Genomic DNA, 21,432 nt, shown 5'->3' with positions numbered 1-21,432 from the left:
GGCCACTGTGTAGCAGAACGTCATTAGTCATTAATCAAGTTAAAATCTTTTAATGTTTTTTCTTCATACAAAACTTCCTAAAGTAAAAAAGTAAATTAAAAATCTTATTTTATATTTTAGTACGTACCTATAAGTGATAGAAAACAAATTAATACATATATTGATTTACTAAAGAATTTTATTTGACTCGTCTACTTCCCCCACCAAAGTATTGATTGTTTTCACAACAACAAGAGAAAAGAGAATTCCAAAGTGGAACGTCAATCAATTTTGAATTGTATCCAGAATCAAGTAAGATTTTCTAAAATTTTGGTGTTAATAATTTGAAAAATGAAGTTTGTGTACAAAGAAGAACATCCCTTTGAGAAGAGGAAGACTGAAGGCGAGAAAATTAAACGAAAGTATCCTGATAGAGTACCCGTAAGTTTTCACAATATTAAACAAAGGACAGTGTATGTAAACATCTCTTTTAATAAATAGAGGCTTTTTAATACATAGTTTTTATTAAAGGAAATTAAATATCTAACTTTTTGTTGCCAAATTTTACTTTAGAATCCAATTTCTAATTAATGACGTCTTCCTTTGGCAAATGAGTATTTTTTACGTCTTTTTGTTATGGCGTCCAAGGTCATACGACTTTATTTCAATCAATTTTATATTTTGAAAGTAGCAAGTAGCAGACAAAATTATACATGTCTAAACTAAAAATATATTCTATTATATTTTTTCCTTAATTTTAGATTACCTACCATTATACATTAAATTATTTAAAGTTATAGTATTAAGATACAGTATTCTGTTATTCTTTTATTTACTTATCTATGTGATTAGAAAAAGTTATGTTTATTGTAATTAATCTAGTTACAAGAAATAGGTAGAATTAATTTTGCTTTTATTATTTACAAAATAAAGAGTTAATGACAATAATATTTTAGAAATTAGTTGTCACTTGTAATTCTATAATTTGATTGACCTAAATAGCCCTATGCCCTAGGTAAAAAATTATATTAAAATTAATAATAAAAATAGTTAACTTATAATAGATACATGAAATTGTTTAGTTATTAATATGTAACATTTATAGATTTGATATTTCAGCAAACTGTTTATTTGTTAAGAATAAAATAATAGAAACACTTGCTAAAAATATAATTTTTGATAACCCCATATGAATAATAACACCTATGGTGATAACTAATAATAATAGGTACAGCAATTTTGAAATCTTAATGATTCAATGGCGTTTTTATTAGAGAGTAAATAATATACCTACACAATGCCAAAAAATATAGGTCTTTGTATAATGTAGCTATTATTGATTCTAAATATTAATAAGTGAATGCTATTCTAGGTTATTGTAGAAAAAGCTCCGAAAGCAAAAATTGGAGATGTCGACAAGAAAAAGTATTTAGTACCCTCTGATTTAACTGTTGGTCAATTTTACTTCTTGATCAGAAAAAGAATTCATCTTCGACCTGAAGATGCCTTATTCTTTTTTGTAAACAATGTAATTCCTCCCACATCTGCTACTATGGGATCTCTATACCAGGTATATTATGAAAATATTAATAAATCCTATTGTTTTGTATGTTTTGCTTGATTTTTTTAACCCCACATTATAAGAACATTATTTCAGTTTGTCACAATTTTTAAATTTGTTTAAAATAAACTTTTCATAATTAAATTAATAACTGCAAATCTAATCAAATAACTACATTCCTTTTAATAATACTACTATCTACAATTTTATTATTTAAAATGAATAAGATTTTATATAAGTTGGTATGTTCTGTATAACAGGATATATTATTTTTCTGATTCTTTTCAAAAATAATAGTGTTTTTACTAATGTCCATTTACTTTGTTATTGTTTGAAATAGATATAAACTTATATAGGATATTTTAATAACTATTCCACCCAACTTGATCTCTCTTGATCTCAGTGATGGCTAAGGTTGGGTAGGTAGAAAATTTTACATAACCTACCATGCTTTCTACACAGAAAATTCATTTACTACACCAAGTGTTTTCTACATTTTCTACATAATGTAGAAAATTACTTTTATGTTTGTGTATGAAAACCGTTTTTGAGTTTATATTTATTCAAAATGCTTTAACACACAGTACAATACACACTTCAATATGTAACTACACCTTATCTCTAGCCACTAGCTCTAATAATTGTAGGGTCCAGGGGAAAAACATGATAAGCGCCATTTCATTGATTTTACCGGAGAGCACTGGACGGCTGGTAGTTATCAGGTTCTTGCCGTGTATTCTATATTTTTTCTAGGTACATATATATCATAGGATTTAAAACTTATTGCCCTGCAGAGTTTATACATTTTGTAGAGACCAGTTAGACCTACTATAATATATAGACCTACTAAAATTAAGAAATTGGTGCTTATCAAGTTTTTCCCTGGACCCTTCAATTGTTATTTGCTATTTAACAAATAATAATGTATAATATTTCGTAGAATTTAAATATTAATTTTCATACTTAAAATAGATAAGTGTTTTAGGCTTAGTAAAACACAGTTTCCATTAATAAGACTCAGAAAACAATAAAAAAATAATAAAGCCGAATATACAGTGTGTCAAAAAAATAGTATCTTACTTCGGTAGGTTATTCTACCGATAAAAGTAAAATAAAAAGTTCCTTAGAACACAATATGTCCTAAAATGCTTCCTGAAGAAATTACAGCCCTCGAAAAGGTATATAAAAATAATATATGTAATGTTTCAGCCTGGTTTCAACATATTTGCGTGTATAAAAATTACAATTCATGGATTTTAGTGATAGCGAAATCAGGAGATTAATTATTATTATTCTTTACATATCATTTTGTTAATACTAAAATTGACGCACCATAACATTTAAACACAAATATCTTGAAAACAGTTCGCCCTATGGAGCTAAACGAAGAGCACCTTTTTTACGTAAGAAAGTCCTAGCTTTTTATGTCGTGTTGAGAATAAAAGGAGTACCATCAGTAATACCATCTACCATTATGGCAAATACCCTGTCAGGGCTATTACGGAATTTTACACTATCGCCATTCGCTTTGGTATTAAAAATATATTATTTTTAATTACCTTTTGGAGGGCTGTAACTTCTTCTATATTTAGCTTTTTATGTTCAGTTAGCTTGTTTTGAAATAAAAATTTTGAGAATAACTATTTTTAAGATAGTAAGAAAGACCATCAACCGCATAACGTTTATATAACTTTTGGTTAAATTCTTGAAAACATTTGGGCGACCCGACGTTTCAAAATATGTTTCGCCTGTGGCGTTTTCGTTACCCTTTCGGCCTCTATTTTTTAGTTTGAAAGTTGGCAACCCTACATAAACCTCCCTTTCAAATCCCTATCAACACAAAAAGCCTTCACATCTCACATGTATAAAGGGTTGCCCACACTCGAAGTTGCATACCGGCTAGATTCGTATTTAAAAACTGCTAGAATCCGCTAGGAGCGATATTGAGACAGATTTAACGAGACTTTAAAGATTCTACGCGATTCTAGGGCTAAGTACTTTAAGGATATATGATAAGTACGGGACTATTATTGGTGCAAATTTTCAAAAAAGTGTTTTTGTCAATTTTGTATATTTATTGTTCAAAAATTTAAACCGCTAAAAAAAGTGTTCGCCGCTAAATGATTTCTTCCCGCTAAACCGAAAAAAACGCTAGAGCTAGCGGGAAAAAGTTCTTAGTTGGCAACAGTGCATGTATTTTTATTATTTTCCTCGCCCTATTCACCGGAAGTTAGCGCCGTCAGTAGTCACAGAATAGTATTATCCCCAGGGTTCCGAATATTAATTACATGTTACTCTTAAAAACTAAATAAACTACATTACTTGAGGTAATCGACGCAGGTAGTGTAGTTTCTGTAATTTTTAAAAGTTGAAGGCTTTAAGCGTAGTTTATACGGGCAAGTAAATTATCGCAAGTATAATTGCACTTCTACAAACTTGTATAATGTAAACAGTATCCGAAAGCACTCTCTCAGAAAGTCACAAAACTGGCGGGGAAGTGGTTGCGACGAAAGACGCTTGCATGTGTAAACAGGTTGGGAGAGCGCTCTAGCAAGTGAAAATTTATTTCCGTTTTGTTGAAAGTTTTTGGTGCAAGTGATTTTCGAAGGCGTGTTAAATAACGATATTAAGCGTAGTTTACACGGACAAGTAAATTATCGCAAGTATAAGTCCGAGAGCACTTCTACCAAACTTGCATAAAGCGTAGTTTACACGGGATAGAAAATTACGATAGAACTTGCTAGAGTAACTTGCGATAGTGTTTACATTTAAGCAAATTTTAAAGCAATTTCTTGCAACAAGTACTTTCTAGGCATATGCTTTGAGCAAGAAATTGCATGCACGTGTACACGGTATGATGTATATTGCACAAGTATATTGTTTAGTAGACAAATGTCGCGCCGTAAAAAGAGAGCTGCATCAACTGCTCTTGTTGCAATTTTACGCAAACAATCAAGAAAATCCAGAAAAAGAATATGGGTTAAAAATGGGAATGGATTGCCAGAAGGCCTAGTCTTGGAGCTTACGCGATAAATAAATGAAGACTCAAAGCATTTAAACAATTTTCTGCGAATGTCAGAAGTCGATTTTACTTTTTTTTTATAATTTTGTTCCACTCTTGGTTTCCTTGGGTACGATTATGTAGCTTCCGCTGAGTTGCGACGAAAGACGCTGGCAAGTGTAAACAGGTTGGGAGAGTGCAAGTTAAAATTTATTTCCGTCTTGTTGAAAGTTTTTGGTGCAAGTGATTTTCGAAGACGTGTTAAATAACGATATTAAAATGGAGTATGTGGTCGAAAGAAGATACCATCACTTTGATTAATTTATTTGAAGGATTTCCGGAATTGTGGCAAAAAAATCGAAAATTTACAGAGATAGAGCTAAAAAGCAAAAAGCAATCAAATTTATAGCTAACAAATTCAACACAACTGAGGCTGAGATTCAGCGGAAGCTACATAATCGTACCCAAGCAAACCAGGAGTGGAACAAAATTATAAAAAAAAGTAAAATCGACTTCTGACATTCGCAGAAAATTGTTTAAATGCTTTGAGTCTTCATTTCTTTTTTTTTTAATAACATCGCGTAAGCTCCAAGACTAGGCCTTCTGGCGATCCATTCTTTAACCCATATTTTTTTTCTAGATTTTCTTGACTATTTGCGTAAAATTGCAAAAGAAGAGCAGTGGCTGCAGCTCTCTTTACGGCGCGACATTTTTCTACTAAACCAATATACTTGTGCAATATACACCATACCGTATATACGTGCATGCAATTTCTTGCTCAAAGCATATGCCTAGAAAGTACTTGTTGCAAGAAATTGCTTTAAAGTTTGCTTAAATGTAAATACTATCGCAAGTTACTCTAGCAAATTGCTAAAAAAGGTGTTCGCCGCTAAATGATTTCTTCCCGCTAAACCGAAAAAAACGCTAGAGCTAGCGGCAAAACTTCTAAGTTGGCAACAGTGCATGTATTTTTATTATTTTCCTCGCCCCACTCACCGGAAGTTAGCGCCGTCAGTAGTCACAGAATAGTATCCCCAGGGTTCCGAATATTAATTACATGTTACTCTTAAAAACTAAATAAACTACATTGCTTGAGGTAATCGACGTAGGTAGTTTAGTTTATGTAACTTTCAAAAGTTGAAGGCTTTAGAAAAGAGGAAATAATAAATAATGCCTATTGTCTTTAAATATAGCATTTACACCCCTCATACAAAGGAAAATGATTAACTTATGACCATATTATACAGGGTACATTTTCTATTGAATAAAGTAAAAAATACCGAGGGTGCCATTTAAAAATCAAAATTAGAGTCATTTCCGGTGAAACAGGAAGTGACCGAAAACAATTGAATACGTCAATCAATCCTAATTTATGTCGTATACTAACATACCAAATCTCGATTTTTTATCTGAAAAAATAAAAAAGTTATAGGAATGAGCCACTTTTGAGACCCACCCGGCATTTCTATCAAAATTAACCTTTTTATTTATAGGAGTGTTATTCTATCGTAATAACAATATGTAGTTTATTAAACTAGTTTTCATGTAGTCAATGAACGAGAAAAGACGTAGTTTTTGCAGAATAACAACGTAGATAATCAGGTAACTTACATCTTAATTAAATACTTCCGAACACTGATTAGCGGGCGCACACGTTTTTCAATTTTAACACTTGTAGAATTGAATGAAAATATCCAGGAAGGAACATTTAAAGTGAAAAACTGCTTTAAATATAGAAAATTAATACGAGTACATGTACTCGAATTTTATACTTTTGGTACACACTTTTCTACAGATACATAGAATTTTAATTTTCTACGTTTCGTTACCCAACCCTGGTAGTCCTGGGTGCGTGCTTCAATACTTTGGGGTGCACAACCCCCAAGTATTTTTGGTTCCTCTACACGTTGACCAAAGATGCGGTTTTCACATCACTGTGAACTTTTTTATGAAACTATAGATGCTACATACAGATTAGTCCTAGCCCTCTTGGTTCCTGAAATACACGGCAGATTTGAAATGGTTGCATTTTCCGACTCCCCTCGTATCTCGGTTATCTTGTAGACAGATTACCAATTTTTTTTACCAACACGTGCACAAGCATAATGTCACTGGCAAATTGCACCTTCATAGGAATGCCACAGTGAGGGAGGCAGCTCATCATTACCATACCATACTAGCATAATATCAATTGAGAGTTTGTTTAGGAAGTAATAAATAGGTTTAACCCTTTTTTGTATTAAAGTTCTTCGAAAAAAATATTTAAATAATAAATTGTAAGAATAATGTTAAATTTTAATTTTTTTTTTTCACAAGAAGGGGTATTTAATTGGGGATGCACGTGCACATGTGCTCCGTGCACTTTGCTTCATCTATAATTTACTACAAATAAAATTAATTATATTTTATATTGATATTACTGTACTTTTATTTTATTAATTTGTATTTTGTCATAATTATTAGAGAGAGAAAACAGAATATATAAGTAATCATTGGTTTGTTTTAGGAACATCATGAAGAGGATTTCTTTCTCTATATAGCTTATTCTGATGAAAATGTTTATGGAAACGATGATGATTAATCTCTTTGTGTTGAGAAATAATAGTTCTGTAAAAATTACTTATGTATTACGAAATTTTTACAAAACTGATTCATTTTTATTGTAACACTGACTAAAAAATAAATAAATATTGTGTGTAACAACACTGACATTTCAATATGTTAAAATATTTTCAGTAAGCATAGGCATACATATTCATTTGTAAAAATGCTTATTTTGATTTATCCATTTATTGTGTATGTTGGGTACATATATTCTTTATAAGGTGATTTAGAGATTAACTTATGCAGCAATTAAGTATATTAGATATATAAAGTTAGTTCTAGAAAATAAAAATTTGAAGGTCAATTCTAAATTTCGCTAGAATTGACTTTTAAATTTGTGACTTTTGAGTATGTAATTGTGTAGTGCATTAAGTTTTATGTATAATAAATAATAAAAAAATATTCAAAACTGCATATTTATTTTATTTCAGTAAACGTAACAAGCAAAAACCTCATAGCACAGGATCCGGCTGCAGGATTATTGCAAAGATTATTACACTGTCATATTTTTAATCAAAACCTAATTTTTACATATATTTATGAATAGGGGAATACACTTTTAACAGCCAATCAAGAAGTTGCCGCCAACTATGTTTAATATTAATAATAATAACTAATTTTGGAGATGACATTACGTTCATAAGATTTTTTGATTATTTTTGTCAAAAGGACAGTCCTTTTTTAAACAAATTGTCCTTATGCCTTTTCTTGTCCTAAAATGTATTTTTTATTTTCACATTTTTTCCTAATCTACAGTAACCAGCAATATTCCTTCAAACTTAATTAGACATGTTAAAAAACTTATAAATGTTTTTGTTAAAACAGGCAACTTCTCCCCCTTTAGTCTCCAATGATAGTTTAAGCTTTATTTTTAACTATCTAGAACTCAGAAAACACAAGAAAACTTTTCAAAATTTAAAGTACTGATCATGTACTGATTCTTAATCTCGGCTGTTTCAAGTCCAATGTTCTTTTTTGGCTTTGCAAAAAGGTGTCAACGCTAGTCGGGCATCTGTAGCTCCTATAATAAAAAACATTGTGCATACCTATATAAAGTATATGTTAGCATGTATTTCAGGAAAATATTTTAACTTCTACTGGATGGCCCAAAGAAGTGAGTGGATCAGGATGATTTTTTTTAATGGAACACCCTGTATATTAATCCTTTGCTAGATGGAGAATTAAAAAATTAACATTTTTTGTATTTAAAGTATTTCACAATCTAAAATCTGTATCTTGCCTGTGTCAATATCAGATATCAGTCTGGTATTTTATAGCTGAAAGAGCTATATGTAGTAAAAACGCGAATATTTGCGAAACCGTTAAAAATTTTAAAATAAAAAATGTTCATTTTTTAATTCTCCATCTAACAAAGAAATAATATACAGGGTGTTTCGTTTAAAAAAATCATCCCAATCAACTCACTTTTTTCAGTCACTGTGTAGAAGTTAAAATATTTTCCTGAAATACATCCTAATATATACTTTAGTATGCACTTAAAATTATTATATGAGTCACCGATGTCCGACGCACTCTTATGGAGCCCTACGACAGCGACCGCAATTATAGCTACAAATGATGTGGTTTTTATTCGCTCATGTAGCTATTGTGTAAAATAAAACAACTTCTATTTAAATCTATTTTTAAATAATTAAAATATTAAATACAACAATAATATAATTAAAGTGCACGATGGATCGGTAGAAAAAAAATATCCAAATGTTTTGAACAATCTAGATTTTATAAAAAAAAATGGTACTTATTTGAAGACAGATGGAACATTCTTATAAAGAATCGACTGTAATAAAATCACTGATAAATATTTGCTTAAGATGATTCGGCCAATTTTTCAGCCTTTTGAACGACTTCTTCGATTGGGCCAACCATGTAGAATGCTACTTCAGGAAGATGATCGTAATCTCCACCTAAAATCTTTTGGAATCCCTAAAACAGAACGACATTATTAGAAAAAATATATTCCCCATATTTTTAAACGTTTTATCAAAATTAACTTTACTCTTCCACCATAATTTCCATCTTTTCACATTATTGTAGCATAATATACCATATGATTGAAAAAAAAAACATAATTTTTCATATAAAATAACATTTCTAATGCTGATGTTTTCGATCATAGGATATTTTGAAGCTATAATTTTAAAGGCACTGGCAGACAAATTTTGATTAGCTGGTTGAGCTTAGAAAAGACTTTCTATGCATTACCTTGATAGTTTCTTCAAGAGGTACCAATTTACCAGCATGACCGGTGAAAACTTCAGCAACCTGGAAAGGCTGTGAAAGGAAACGTTGGATTTTACGGGCGCGGGCTACAGTTAACTTGTCGTCTTCAGACAATTCATCCATACCCAAGATGGCGATGATATCCTAAAAAAAATGAGAGTATATAATATATGTATCCCGTATTTATGTTAAAAACTCTGTAAAAAAATGTAATTTTCTTGTTTATTACCTGTAAAGATTTGTAATCTTGTAAGATTTTCTGTACGCCACGAGCAACATTGTAATGTTCTTGCCCAATAATATTTGGGTCCATAATACGAGATGTAGAGTCAAGAGGATCGACAGCAGGGTAGATTCCTAAATAACATATATGTATATAAAAATTTTAAAACCTTATCAAACTATAACAAACCTAATTCAGCAATGGCACGGGACAATACAGTGGTTGCGTCCAAGTGAGCGAAAGTTGTGGCAGGAGCAGGATCAGTCAAATCATCAGCAGGTACATAAATGGCCTAGGCAAAAAAGGTCAATAAAATATTTACAGATAATTGTATTAATATCAATATATATGCTTAAAGAGATTGCAAAACCTACCTGTACTGATGTAATTGAACCTTTCTTAGTGGTTGTAATTCTTTCCTGCATGCTACCCATGTCAGTCGCCAAAGTTGGTTGGTAACCGACAGCTGATGGAATACGACCCAGTAAAGCAGATACTTCAGAACCTGCCTGAGTAAATCTAAAGAAACAGTAAATGTACTAAACTATAATAATACTAGTGATGTTATTTACCTGAAGATATTGTCAATAAAAAGCAATACATCTTGTCCTTCCTGGTCACGGAAATACTCAGCGACAGTTAAACCAGTCAAAGCTACACGAGCTCTGGCGCCTGGAGGTTCGTTCATTTGTCCATAGACAAGGGCTACTTTAGAGGTCTTGTCTTTCAAGGAGATTACACCAGACTCAATCATTTCATGATACAAATCATTACCTGTATAATAAGACTGTGTAATACAACATGATTCTAATATAAAGAAGAAAAACTATCTTACCCTCACGTGTACGTTCTCCAACACCAGCGAAAACTGAATAACCACCATGGGCCTTGGCTACATTATTAATAAGTTCCATAATCAATACAGTTTTGCCTACACCAGCACCTCCAAAAAGACCAATCTTTCCTCCTTTAGCATATGGGGCAAGAAGATCTACTACCTAATCAATAAAGAGCGTTTTAAATACATAAGTAAATAAATGATTTAAAATACTAACCTTAATTCCAGTAACCAAAATTTCTTGCTCTACACTCATGTCAACGAACTCAGGAGCTTCAGCATGAATAGGTGCAAGTTTATCAGTAGGAATTGGACCTCTCTCATCAATAGGTTCTCCAATTACATTCATAATACGGCCCAAAGTTTCAGCACCTTAAAAGTAAAAATGTATAAATCAGAAATGTTTTGCTGCAGTTTGTTCATACATACCAACTGGAATACGGATTGGGTATCCAGTGTCCAAAACACCCTGACCTCTAACCAGACCTTCAGTACCATCCATAGCAATCGTACGAACAGTGTTTTCTCCTAAATGTTGGGCAACCTATATAATCCAAAATACAAAGTAATAAAAATAACTATGCAAATAGAAGAGTTAAATGTTTATGTAACCTAATTATTCCCTGTTCCCAATCAAACTGAGAAAGGACAGTTAGGTTACATAAATGATATTGCAAGATATATTTAATTGAAAAACAATTGTTAAGTTTTCCAACCCTGAAACTTGCTATCTTATACATTTTAACAGAAGGAAAACTTACTTCAAGAACAAGTCTTGGACTACGATTAGCCACCTCCAAAGCATTGAGAATAGGGGGTAGATTGTCATCAAATTGCACATCTACTACAGCACCAATAACGGCAACAACTCTACCCTTTGCTTCTGCAGCTTTGGCAGCAAAACTGCGGTCTGTAGGTAGAAAAAATTTCAGGTTTAATATTTTACACACAAGTCCACACACCTTTTGTTAAAAAATTTATTTTAAAGGAACTTCTTTTGGACACTGATGTCCGAATTCTCCGTGTTCTTTATACATTCTATATAAAGCTGATAACTTACTGATCAAAAAAATAGTTTAATTATTTTACATAAGACCAAAATGGCGATGATTAGGATTATTATGTAACAAGTATGGGAACCGATATTTTTACACAAAAACTTGATCGAAAATACTTTATAAGACGACAATACACAGAATACAGCCTTTCCAGTAATAATCCTAGACTTTATACCCTATTAAAGAGCAAAGTTTAAGAAAAAAAGACTGACCTACCGAAACATAGTCTTATTTTGCATGAAAAATAGATAACAGATTTTAATGAAAATTAATACTTACTTTGTTGATTGTAGCATGATACAGCTTTTAGAGTTTCTTGTCCAACTTTTTCGGTGGTTTTGCTAGCCAAAAGGCTAGCGGCTCTTCCTACTGCACCCAACATGGTCGACCACAAGGAGACAGATTGCGGAAAATTAGAAGTTTCGCCGCTAGGTTTGTCAGACACACTTCCTGTTGCGCAGGTGCAATGAAGATATGCGCATACCTCGAAATTTAAATTCTTATGCAATAAAGCAATAACAAATAATTTTAGTTTTTGCTGACAGTTTATACAGATTTTGATTTTGTTTAGGTCCTTCTAACTAATATTTTTACTATCTAAAAAATATATATTTTATTATATATATATATTATTATAATATATATATATTTTTTTTGCTTTTTTACAAATTTGTAATATAAAAAAGCAGAGAGCTACCGAATTTGGATTCTTTAAATAGTATTAGTGATGTACAATAGCTGAAAATATCCATAATTCGATATTTTAAGATCACAGAATCACGGTCATTATGTTAATGAGAAATAATTTATATTTCTTTTATTACCAAAATTTGTTTATCTAAAATTTATTAAGAATTTTAGTTATCTAAATATTTGCTGTTATTTTTTTTCGTCGAAAAATGGAAATTATACATGCCAAAAGCGAACAATTATACAATTTTCTATTAAAGAATCAAGTGTCGAGGAATTCAGGCATACACAGAATATATGTATAAAAAAACTATACACACATATAAAAAAAGAATTTTTTTTTTAGTCCTTCATACGTATTGTATGTCGCAAATCTCGAAGGGCAATTTTTCGCGTAATGTAAAAAAATGAAGAGTATTTTACACGCACATCCCTGTCAAATTCCGTAGTAGTATGGTAGTAGTTCAAAAGTACAGCCTCCAAGACAAACGCTTTTTTCGCTCTACTCACTTATTACGTGCTTTACGTGCTTATTACCTTGTGTATGTGTTTTGTCTGTGTGTTTTGTGCTTATTACTCTAAGGAAAAATTATGGGTAATAAATGATGAATAAATGCTTATAAACATGCTATAATAAATTACAATGATAAATTAAAATACCCTGAAATTACCCATAAATAAGTTGTAGAAAAACCATTAGAAAAACGGTCACAGACCCCGGGTGCTCGGGTTTATGCTCGGGTTTTAGGATGGTTTTAGGCCATATTTAGATAATTTATAGGGATGCAGGATAATTACCGTCGTCAATGGATTTTAGTGTTCTCATTTATTTAGTGTTGATTAGTGTATCCTTGTTTTATACAAGGGTGTTATAAACAAAAGTTTAAAACTGGTTTCAAACAACAATTAACAATTTTCAGTTGAGAATGGTTTGCATCTTGGGTTTGCATAATGTATCATCTGGCAGTTCTTGGTATCAAATGGAAAGAAATTTATTCAGTGATGATTCAGTGTTAGGATGTTAAATCTATGCGGTATGATGGTTAAAATACATATCATAATATATTTTTTCATATTTTTTTAACCCCTATCCTCATGTAACCTGCTGTGTACGTTGTTGCCTTTGACTATATAACCACTACGGGGGACTTATTGTTGGATTGTTGTATTAAAACCTAAAAATTCTGTGTATCTTAACTTAACAATAAATTGTACAAAGCATTTCTTTTTTTTTCAGGGTTTTCAGTCACCCTAACTTTTTTCTGATATTTCTAAATAAAAAAATTTGGAATGGAGGCAAACAAAGAAGTTACAATAAATTGTGATTTGTTAGACGACAATACTGGCGATTCTGATCTCATCATAGATGAAGATTATTATGATATTCCAGAAAAAAATGTAATTAGCAGTGATCATGAAATGGAAAAAAATGTAAATAACAGTAATGAAGTACTCAAATTGAATAATTATATCGGTATTAAATCTGAAGAAACAAATTTGTCTCGAGTTTCTCCAATTGTAATATGTGATAGTGAAGATTCAGATGTGCAAGATATGAAAAAGTCATGTACACACAGTATCTCTCAGAATAAGTATGAAATGTATTAAGATAAATGTGTGATTATTTCGATAATTTTTTTTTTTAATTTTATTTGAATGTGTACCTACAATTATGTATATGAGCTTTCATTGTCTTTTTTTACACAATTATAATGTTCTGTATAGCTATTTCATTTTCTACTATCAAGTACCTACTTATATACAAACATTGGCGTAACTACAGTGGTGCCTGGGGGTGCTGGGCCCCCCCCCAGGTACCGCTGGGCACCCCCCAGAGAATTCTTGAATTATGACTCTTGGCTACGTATTAATTTTTATTTGCTTGAGATGTATTAAAAATGACGTTTTCTATAGTTTTGTTTACTTAATACTATTTTGTTGTGTTCAAAAACTGTGTTAATTTTTATTTTTTAGAACATCTGTAGGCATTTAAGCAATCTACGGTAATACGGTTTGATTGCCATGTCTATGAAATTTATTGAGTGAAATTCATGTAAACGTTTTATTCAAAAGATGTGTTTTTTTAAATTATTTTTTATTTTTAAAAAAAACAAAAACCCTAGGCCCCCCTGGGCTCAACCCAGGCCCCCCCAGGATGAATTGCTAGTTACGCTAATGTATACAAAAACTAAATAATTCAATCAAGCAGTAATTATAGAGAGGGAAAATAAAGATAATGAAAATTCAGCATAACAGTTTTCTTTCTAACAAAACATTATCCAACTTCTACATAAGTTTTCTTCGATAATTTATAGTGTAAAATATTAAATTTGTAGAATTTGCCCAGGTGATACTAAAAGGAAAGTAAAAGATACATTAAAAAATAGTTCTAAATGCATTTCTAAATTAAAAGAAGAGGTAGTAAAACTTAAAAATAAACTTTCATCTGGAACACAAATGGTAGAAAAAAATGAAACAGAGGATAATCAACTTGGGTAGGAAAATTGAAATCAAAATTTGTGCACTTAAAAAAAATTAATATAATGGGCGTAAATTAATAAATGCACATATTTTCAGGAGGTAATTGCTGTCCTGAAAATAAAGGAGCATAAATATAAATATTTTTATTTATTTAGTGTGAACTTAATACTCATTATACAGGGTGGCGCCACTCATATCACGCGTATGGAACGACAATTGTATTTTCAATTTTGTATTGAAATTAAATTTATTTATTTATTATATAGGTTTAGAGCATTTTAAATGTCTTTCCAAGAGAAGTTACACATGTTTTTTGCAATGGATCACCATATAGAAATTGGTTCAAAGAAATAAAGGTGAGTTTCATTAAAAAACATATGTCTAAAATGTAAGATTTTTGATATATTTAACATTTTCTAAACGCAAAGAACAAATTTTAAGCTTCAATAAAATCTGTCTAAATTGGAATTTACCCCTGTATTGCCTAATATGCAGTTAAAATAACTAGAATACTTTAAATCAAATTAAAACTTGGCCCAAAATGTTATATAGGGTGAGACAAAATTAATATTGAACTTTTAAAAGCAAGTTATCTCCTTTTTTAAATGGAACACTCAGTATATTATTCCCAATTCAATGGGGAATTTATGTCTCTTCAAAATACTATTGAGGTCGCTACCCCTCAAACAAATTTCCTAGATATTTTTATTTATATGAATTGGCTTCAGTAGATCTTTTTTAATTGATAAAATCTAGGTGGTTGTGACATATCTGGCGTTAATTCAACATAGTTGTCAAATTTGTTCAACTTGTTATTAAAACTAGTTATTATTTTTTGTCAGTTAAAACAAAAATAAGATTTTCAGAAATTTGCCGAAAATGCAAACTTATTCTACATCAGAGAGTATTGATATGATTCTATTAATTGGTAACTGCAATGTGCATTCACCAATTGATAATAGAATGCCTAAATACTCCTGATTTATCTACTCTGGACATTTTTTATAGGTATTTGTTATAGGCAGTGTTTACAAAACTCAACAAACTATTGTAGAAAACATGACAGATATGATTGTGGTTATTTTTCGAAATATAACTCCGCATAATATGCCTCTTACCATGAGAAGATCTTTTGAAAAGATGCTCATTTTAAGCAGCGAACAGGAAAGGAACCAGTTTGAGCTTTTGATTTCATCTAACTAATTTTTTATATCTAGTTTTAATTCTGTAATAATTAAACTAATTTTTAAACTTGTATATTTTTATTGCTGTTGAATATTTTACTATAATTTATTTTAATATAATTTTTGTATATCACAGCCACTTTAATTTTTGTATATCACAACCACCTAGATTTTATCAAATAATAAAGATTTACCGACGCAAAATCATAAAACTGGAAATATCTAGGAAATCTTTGTCTAAGGGGTAGGTAACTTTAATAGTATTTTGAAGATATATGAATTCTCCATTGAATATCGGAATAATACACTGGGTGTCTCTAGCCGTCGGCTAGCTGCCTGCTACCACGGTAAGTATTCTTAAATGGCTAACAATATGAACATATTAACACTACCCGTAACGTCGCCGTCGCGTCGCGTCGTCGCAACGTCCATCTCCCATTTACTTTATGCTTTCTGTAGAGACGGCCGGCCGGCGCGGCGCGGCGGCTCGATGTGACGGTGGCGGGACGGTATAGTGAGAATCGCGCCTTAAAATGTCTGTCCCCTACGAAAAAGGTGCTTTTTAAAGTGACTAATGTTCAATATTAATTTTGTCTCACCCTGTGTAACTTCTCAGGTCAAATTATAATTTGATTTAACATACAATGGTAATTTCAACTAAATATCAGACTATACAGTATACAGGGTAAATTACAATATAAGGTAACTGTTATTGAAATTTAAAATGTATTCTTTAAAAACCTTACACATTATAGGCATACCCTGCTGGCAAGCAAAACCTTGCGTCGGCGTTTACATGTATAGGAGTGAATCGCTATGGCAATCTAGTAAGTCGGATAGAGCAAAAATATGAAGTATTTATTACGTAACCACTTAATCTGACGCTAGATTCAATGCGCTTGGGAAAATACTTGCCTTCTGTCTTTATTCAGTACATCTTATTTTGCTAAGCGTGTTGACCGTACTCTTCGTACACACGAATATCTGCACATAAGACCAGAAATGCCAGCCTTAGTATGCATCTTTAATGAAACTGGCCTTTATTTTTTCCTAGAGTCCGGAAATCGATTAATATACAGGGCGTTCCAATAAAAAAACAACTTTAATGCATTATTTTTTTGGGGATTCCCTATAGAACTCGATATATTTTTATATATTGTTTTCAGTTATCCTACATGTGCTCCCAAAATGTCATTTCGATGTAAACTACCGTTCTCCTTGTAGCCTCCGCGTAGTATGAGAGGCATCACCCTGTATATATTAATCTTAATAATAAATGTTCGTAAAATATATTATTTAAATATTGTAAGTAGAGTAGGTAATAGTTTGGATATTCTGTATTTATACAGCATAGTATTCTATTATAGTTATAAAAGGCGATTTGATTTAGTAACATCTGTACAGGGTGTCCTATTTTGGTTGAAATCACACGGTATCTCCGTTATAAGTAAAAATAGGAGAATGCGGTTTGCACAAACCTGTCCCACTTTTTTGTCAAACCGAAATTGCTGTCAACAAAATTTTCATAGCCCTCTTCGTTTCTGAGCTACAGGGTCTTTCTGAACATTTTGCAATTTGGCACAATCCGTATCTTCGTTATTGTGAAAGGTATTGAGAATGTGAAAACTGATTCTTGTAGAACTTTTTACGTAGAATACAGTGGCGTAGTCTGTTTTAACCAAACCAAACCAAACCAAACACTATATTTATTTTCACTATTTACTGCAATATTTAAAAGATATCATTTTCATATAATAGTAGGCCGTGATAGATAACAAAAAAATCAAAATGGTATTTATTAAAATAGTCATACATATATTAAAATTTTATTTGGGACTGAAATATTTTACTGGGACGGGTTACGGGTTTACAAATATCTAAAAGCTTTCCTGATAACATTTTCCAGGTCTTCGACATTGTTGTTGCCACCATATATTTCATATTTTAAAGATCTCGAGAACAGACAAACACGGGGATCAGTGAGGCTATCGTATGGGTCCATTGGTCCCAATCCCAATTCATTGATTTGGGTGTATGACCTAACCTAAACAAAATTCTAAAATTTTCAAAGTTTTGAGGGAAAACCCCATCTTGCTGAAAGTATATTTCACGTAAATCTAAAGGAATATCTAATAAAAGTTCGGGTCCAAGATTTACAAATAGCGTTAGAGGCTATAGAGTTAAGTTTCCCTGATATATAAAAAATTATTAATGGGTCCCAAAATAAAACAAGAGACAGAAAGCAGTATACTTTTAATGATTCTTTAGTTTCTTTTATTATCAATCGTGGCCTACTAATAAAAATGATTTATTAATGAAAACTTTTAAATATTGCAGTAAATATTAAAAATAAATATCGAGTGATATATTTTTTTGAGAAGTTTATGGCAAGCCAGATCATATAATTTATAAATATACAGGGTGTTCTATTTAAGAAAACATAACTTTGGTACATATCTTCAAATATATTATTTTCGTAAAATAACATACTACGTTACTGTATTCTTCGTAAAAAGTTCTACAATAAACAGTTTTCACCTTCTCGATATCTTTCACAATAGCAGAGATACGGGGAGAGTCCCAAATTGCAAAATTTATAAAAAGACCCTGTAGCTCAGAAACGAAGGGGGCTACGAAAATTTTGTTTCAATCTTACGTTTGACAAAAAAGTGGGACAGGTTGGTGCAAACCACACCCTTCTATCTTCACTAATAAACAGAGATACCGTATGATTTTAAAAAAAAATGGGACACCTTGTATATATTTTTTTAAACATTTTCTGCAAAGAAGAATACTATCGGTTGTTACATCCTATAAATCAAGTGAACTTTGTATGCAAATGCCAAATATGAAAAAGACCTTATTTTTAAATTAGCAATCACCTACTGATTTTTTTGCAATCATTAATTTTCACCTTGAAAAATTGTCTGAATATTTTTTGATATCAATTTTAGAGATGACGAACCAAAAAAATATAAATGCCCACTTTGTCCATATTCAAGTAGTTTTTCATCAACAATATTCCATTTTAAAGTTCATGGAAAGAAACATGACCAATTACAAGGCGTATTTGAATGCCCAATATGTCACGTATATGTGAAGAAATTGCCACGACATGCAAAATATCATCTTAAATCAGTTATGCCTAGAAGACGTAGAGAAAAGAAATATGTAAGCAGGTTGAAACAAAAATGTTCAATCACAAATTATGAGCCACAGGTTGAAATTAAGATCAAAAATGATAAATTCTATTTGAAGTAAACCTCAAGGAATAGAACATAATATAGTAGCAAGTAGCAACGATAGCAACTATCATTCTGTCGAAAAAACGACGACATAGTGGCCTTTGAAATGCCGAATTTATTAACAACTAGCTGTGTGACCCAGCTAATGCTAATAACTGATGGACTGAATGAACTGGAATTATGATACTAATCGATTTGAAATTTTTTGTCATTTGCACACTAAATTTTTTCGTTCCAGATTTTGATTCAAGTATTTTCTATATATGTCAATATCTTTCTAGATTTGAATAGGCTATTTTCCAATATTTTCATTCGAAACTCTAAAGGTACTTGGAAGAAAATTTTAATAAATTGAAAAAATATTAAGACTTTAACATCCTGTAGCTACGAAACAAAGCAGAATCGGACCTATGTTGATATGAAAAATAAATCTTATTTTTACGTTAGGAATCTCCCCACGAGAGATGGCACATGTTTTTTCAAACACGCTGTATAATGTCTAATATGTCACTGATAGCCAGTGGACATTAATCAATAGAAATAAGCTATAGGCGTGCGTGGTGTGAGCTGTCAATTGCTGTCCTCCATTCGCGAATTTCAAGTTCCATAGCTTTACGCCCTGGGCTACTCAGAACGGTTCTGAAACGAGCTGTGCGCCGATAGCCTGGTACCTCCATATGGCGCGGAACAGTTCTGAACTTTATGACTCAATTGAATGGAGCGAGAGTATCGCGTTCTTGAACAGTTCAGAGCTGCATAACTGCTTAAAATGGAGGACAGTAAATTGCGAGACATGGCGGGGTTCCAAACATTTTTTATTTGTTATTTTTGAAGTAAGGACAGCCTACGACTTCGATATACAAAAAAATCGTCCGATTTAAATGAATTTTGGTATGTCGATAGATTGGACCGTGTACGACACGTGTCACTGTGACAGTTGAGTGAGCGAGTGAGAGGGGGGGGGTAATTACTACGACCTTAAAGATCTATTTGCTGTCCTCCATTCGCGAATTTGAAGTTCCAGAGCTTTACGCCTGGGCTACTCAGAACGGTTCTGAAAGGAGCTGTGCGCGATAGCCTGGTGCCTCGATATGGCGCGGAACAGTTCTGAACTTTATGACTCAATTGAATGGAGTGAGAGTATCGCGTTCTTGAACAGTTCAGAGCTGCATAACTGCTTGAATGGAGGACAGTAAATTGCGAGACATGGCGGGGTTCCAAACATTTTTTATTTGTTATTTTTGAAGTAAGGACAACCTACGACTTCGATATACGAAAAAATCGTCCGATTTAAATGAATTTTGGTATGTCGACAGATTGGACCGTGTACGACATGTGTCACTGTGACAGTTGAGTGAGTGAGTGAGAAGGGGGGGGGGGTTAATTACTGCGACCTTAAAGATCTATTTGCTGTCCTCCATTAGCGAATTTGAAGTTCCAGAGCTTTACGCCCTGGGCTACTCAGAACGGTTCTGAAAGGAGCTGTGCGCGATAGCCTGGTGCCTCCATATGGCGTGGAACAGTTCTGAACTTTATGACTCAATTGAATGGGGTGAGAGTATCGCGTTCTTGAACAGTTCAGAGCTGTATAACTGCTTGAAAGGAGGACAGTAAATTGCGAGACATGGCGGGGTTCCAAACATTTTTTATTTGTTATTTTTGAAGTAAGGACAGCCTACGACTTCGATATACGAAAAAATCGTCCGATTTAAATGAATTTTGGTATGTCGATAGATTGGACCGTGTACGACACTGTGACAGTTGAGCGAGTGAGTGAGAGGGGGGGGGGGTTAATTACTGCGACCTTAAAGATCTATTTGCTGTCCTCCATTCGCGAATTTCAAGTTCCAGAGCTTTACGCCCTGGGTTACTCAGAACGGTTCTGAAAGGAGCTGTGCGCGATAGCCTGGTGCCTCCATATGGCGAGGAACAGTTCTGAACTTTATGACTCAATTCAATGGAGTGAGAGTATCGCGTTCTTGAATAGTTTAGAGCTGCACAATTGCGTGAATGGAGGGCAGTAATTGTGTCCACTGTGACAGTTAGAAACGTCAAAAGTTGATGCCGTCCGATCGCGACCAAATTTGGTGGGTAGGCTATGTGAGCGACGGTGCACACGTTCTTACCCTGCAAAGTTCGGTACGACGTTTCGTTTACGTTTTCATCAGGGTGGGACTAAGGATTTGATATAGAAGAAAAGTGTGAGTCGATTTCGGCATAATTGGGGACGGGCTAGAGGATGACGCCCTCGACGTTTCGAACCGATGCCCCTAAATGGATGAAATCATCAGGATTTTTCTCTTAATTATGGGTCGATTGGAACCAAA

At 32.4% G+C, this 21,432-nt stretch overlaps 3 protein-coding genes across 5 annotated transcripts; 2 read left to right on the top strand and 1 right to left on the bottom strand.

Moving 5' to 3' along the window:
* The first annotated feature begins 204 nt into the window (after window positions 1-204).
* LOC115875966 (gamma-aminobutyric acid receptor-associated protein) lies at window positions 205-7,246 on the top strand. Its single transcript, XM_030891581.1, has 3 exons — window positions 205-420; window positions 1,352-1,549; window positions 7,048-7,246. Exons 1-3 carry the CDS (start codon window positions 331-333, stop codon window positions 7,120-7,122), a joined length of 363 nt encoding a protein of 120 aa, XP_030747441.1. The 5' UTR covers window positions 205-330; the 3' UTR covers window positions 7,123-7,246.
* Window positions 7,247-8,776: 1,530 nt separating this feature from the next.
* LOC115875965 (ATP synthase subunit beta, mitochondrial) lies at window positions 8,777-11,941 on the bottom strand. The gene is made up of 11 exons (XM_030891580.1): window positions 11,785-11,941; window positions 11,209-11,357; window positions 10,877-10,991; window positions 10,665-10,819; window positions 10,445-10,607; window positions 10,182-10,383; window positions 9,984-10,128; window positions 9,799-9,901; window positions 9,616-9,743; window positions 9,369-9,530; window positions 8,777-9,089 (listed from the first exon to the last, which is right to left on the bottom strand). The coding sequence occupies exons 1-11, from the start codon at window positions 11,885-11,887 to the stop codon at window positions 8,973-8,975; spliced, it is 1,542 nt and encodes a 513-aa protein (XP_030747440.1). The 5' UTR covers window positions 11,888-11,941; the 3' UTR covers window positions 8,777-8,972.
* Window positions 11,942-12,704: 763 nt separating this feature from the next.
* LOC115875964 lies at window positions 12,705-19,447 on the top strand. Of its 3 annotated transcripts, XM_030891578.1 has the most exons (5): window positions 12,705-12,790; window positions 13,116-13,229; window positions 13,433-13,787; window positions 14,532-14,690; window positions 18,815-19,447. In XM_030891578.1, exons 3-5 carry the CDS (start codon window positions 13,486-13,488, stop codon window positions 19,119-19,121), a joined length of 768 nt encoding a protein of 255 aa, XP_030747438.1. In that variant the 5' UTR covers window positions 12,705-12,790; window positions 13,116-13,229; window positions 13,433-13,485; the 3' UTR covers window positions 19,122-19,447. The 3 variants fall into 3 exon arrangements, with proteins under 3 accessions (XP_030747438.1, XP_030747439.1, XP_030747437.1); XM_030891579.1 differs by lacking the exon at window positions 13,116-13,229 and having other exon boundaries at window positions 12,711-12,790; XM_030891577.1 differs by lacking the exon at window positions 12,705-12,790 and having other exon boundaries at window positions 12,797-13,229.
* Window positions 19,448-21,432: the final 1,985 nt, after the last annotated feature.

Source organism: Sitophilus oryzae, unplaced genomic scaffold (genome assembly GCF_002938485.1).
Source record: "Sitophilus oryzae breed Bouriz unplaced genomic scaffold, Soryzae_2.0 scaffold_1396_pilon_pilon, whole genome shotgun sequence".
NCBI classification, from domain to species: domain Eukaryota; kingdom Metazoa; phylum Arthropoda; class Insecta; order Coleoptera; family Curculionidae; genus Sitophilus; species Sitophilus oryzae.
This window is presented reverse-complemented; position numbering and strand designations above follow the sequence as displayed.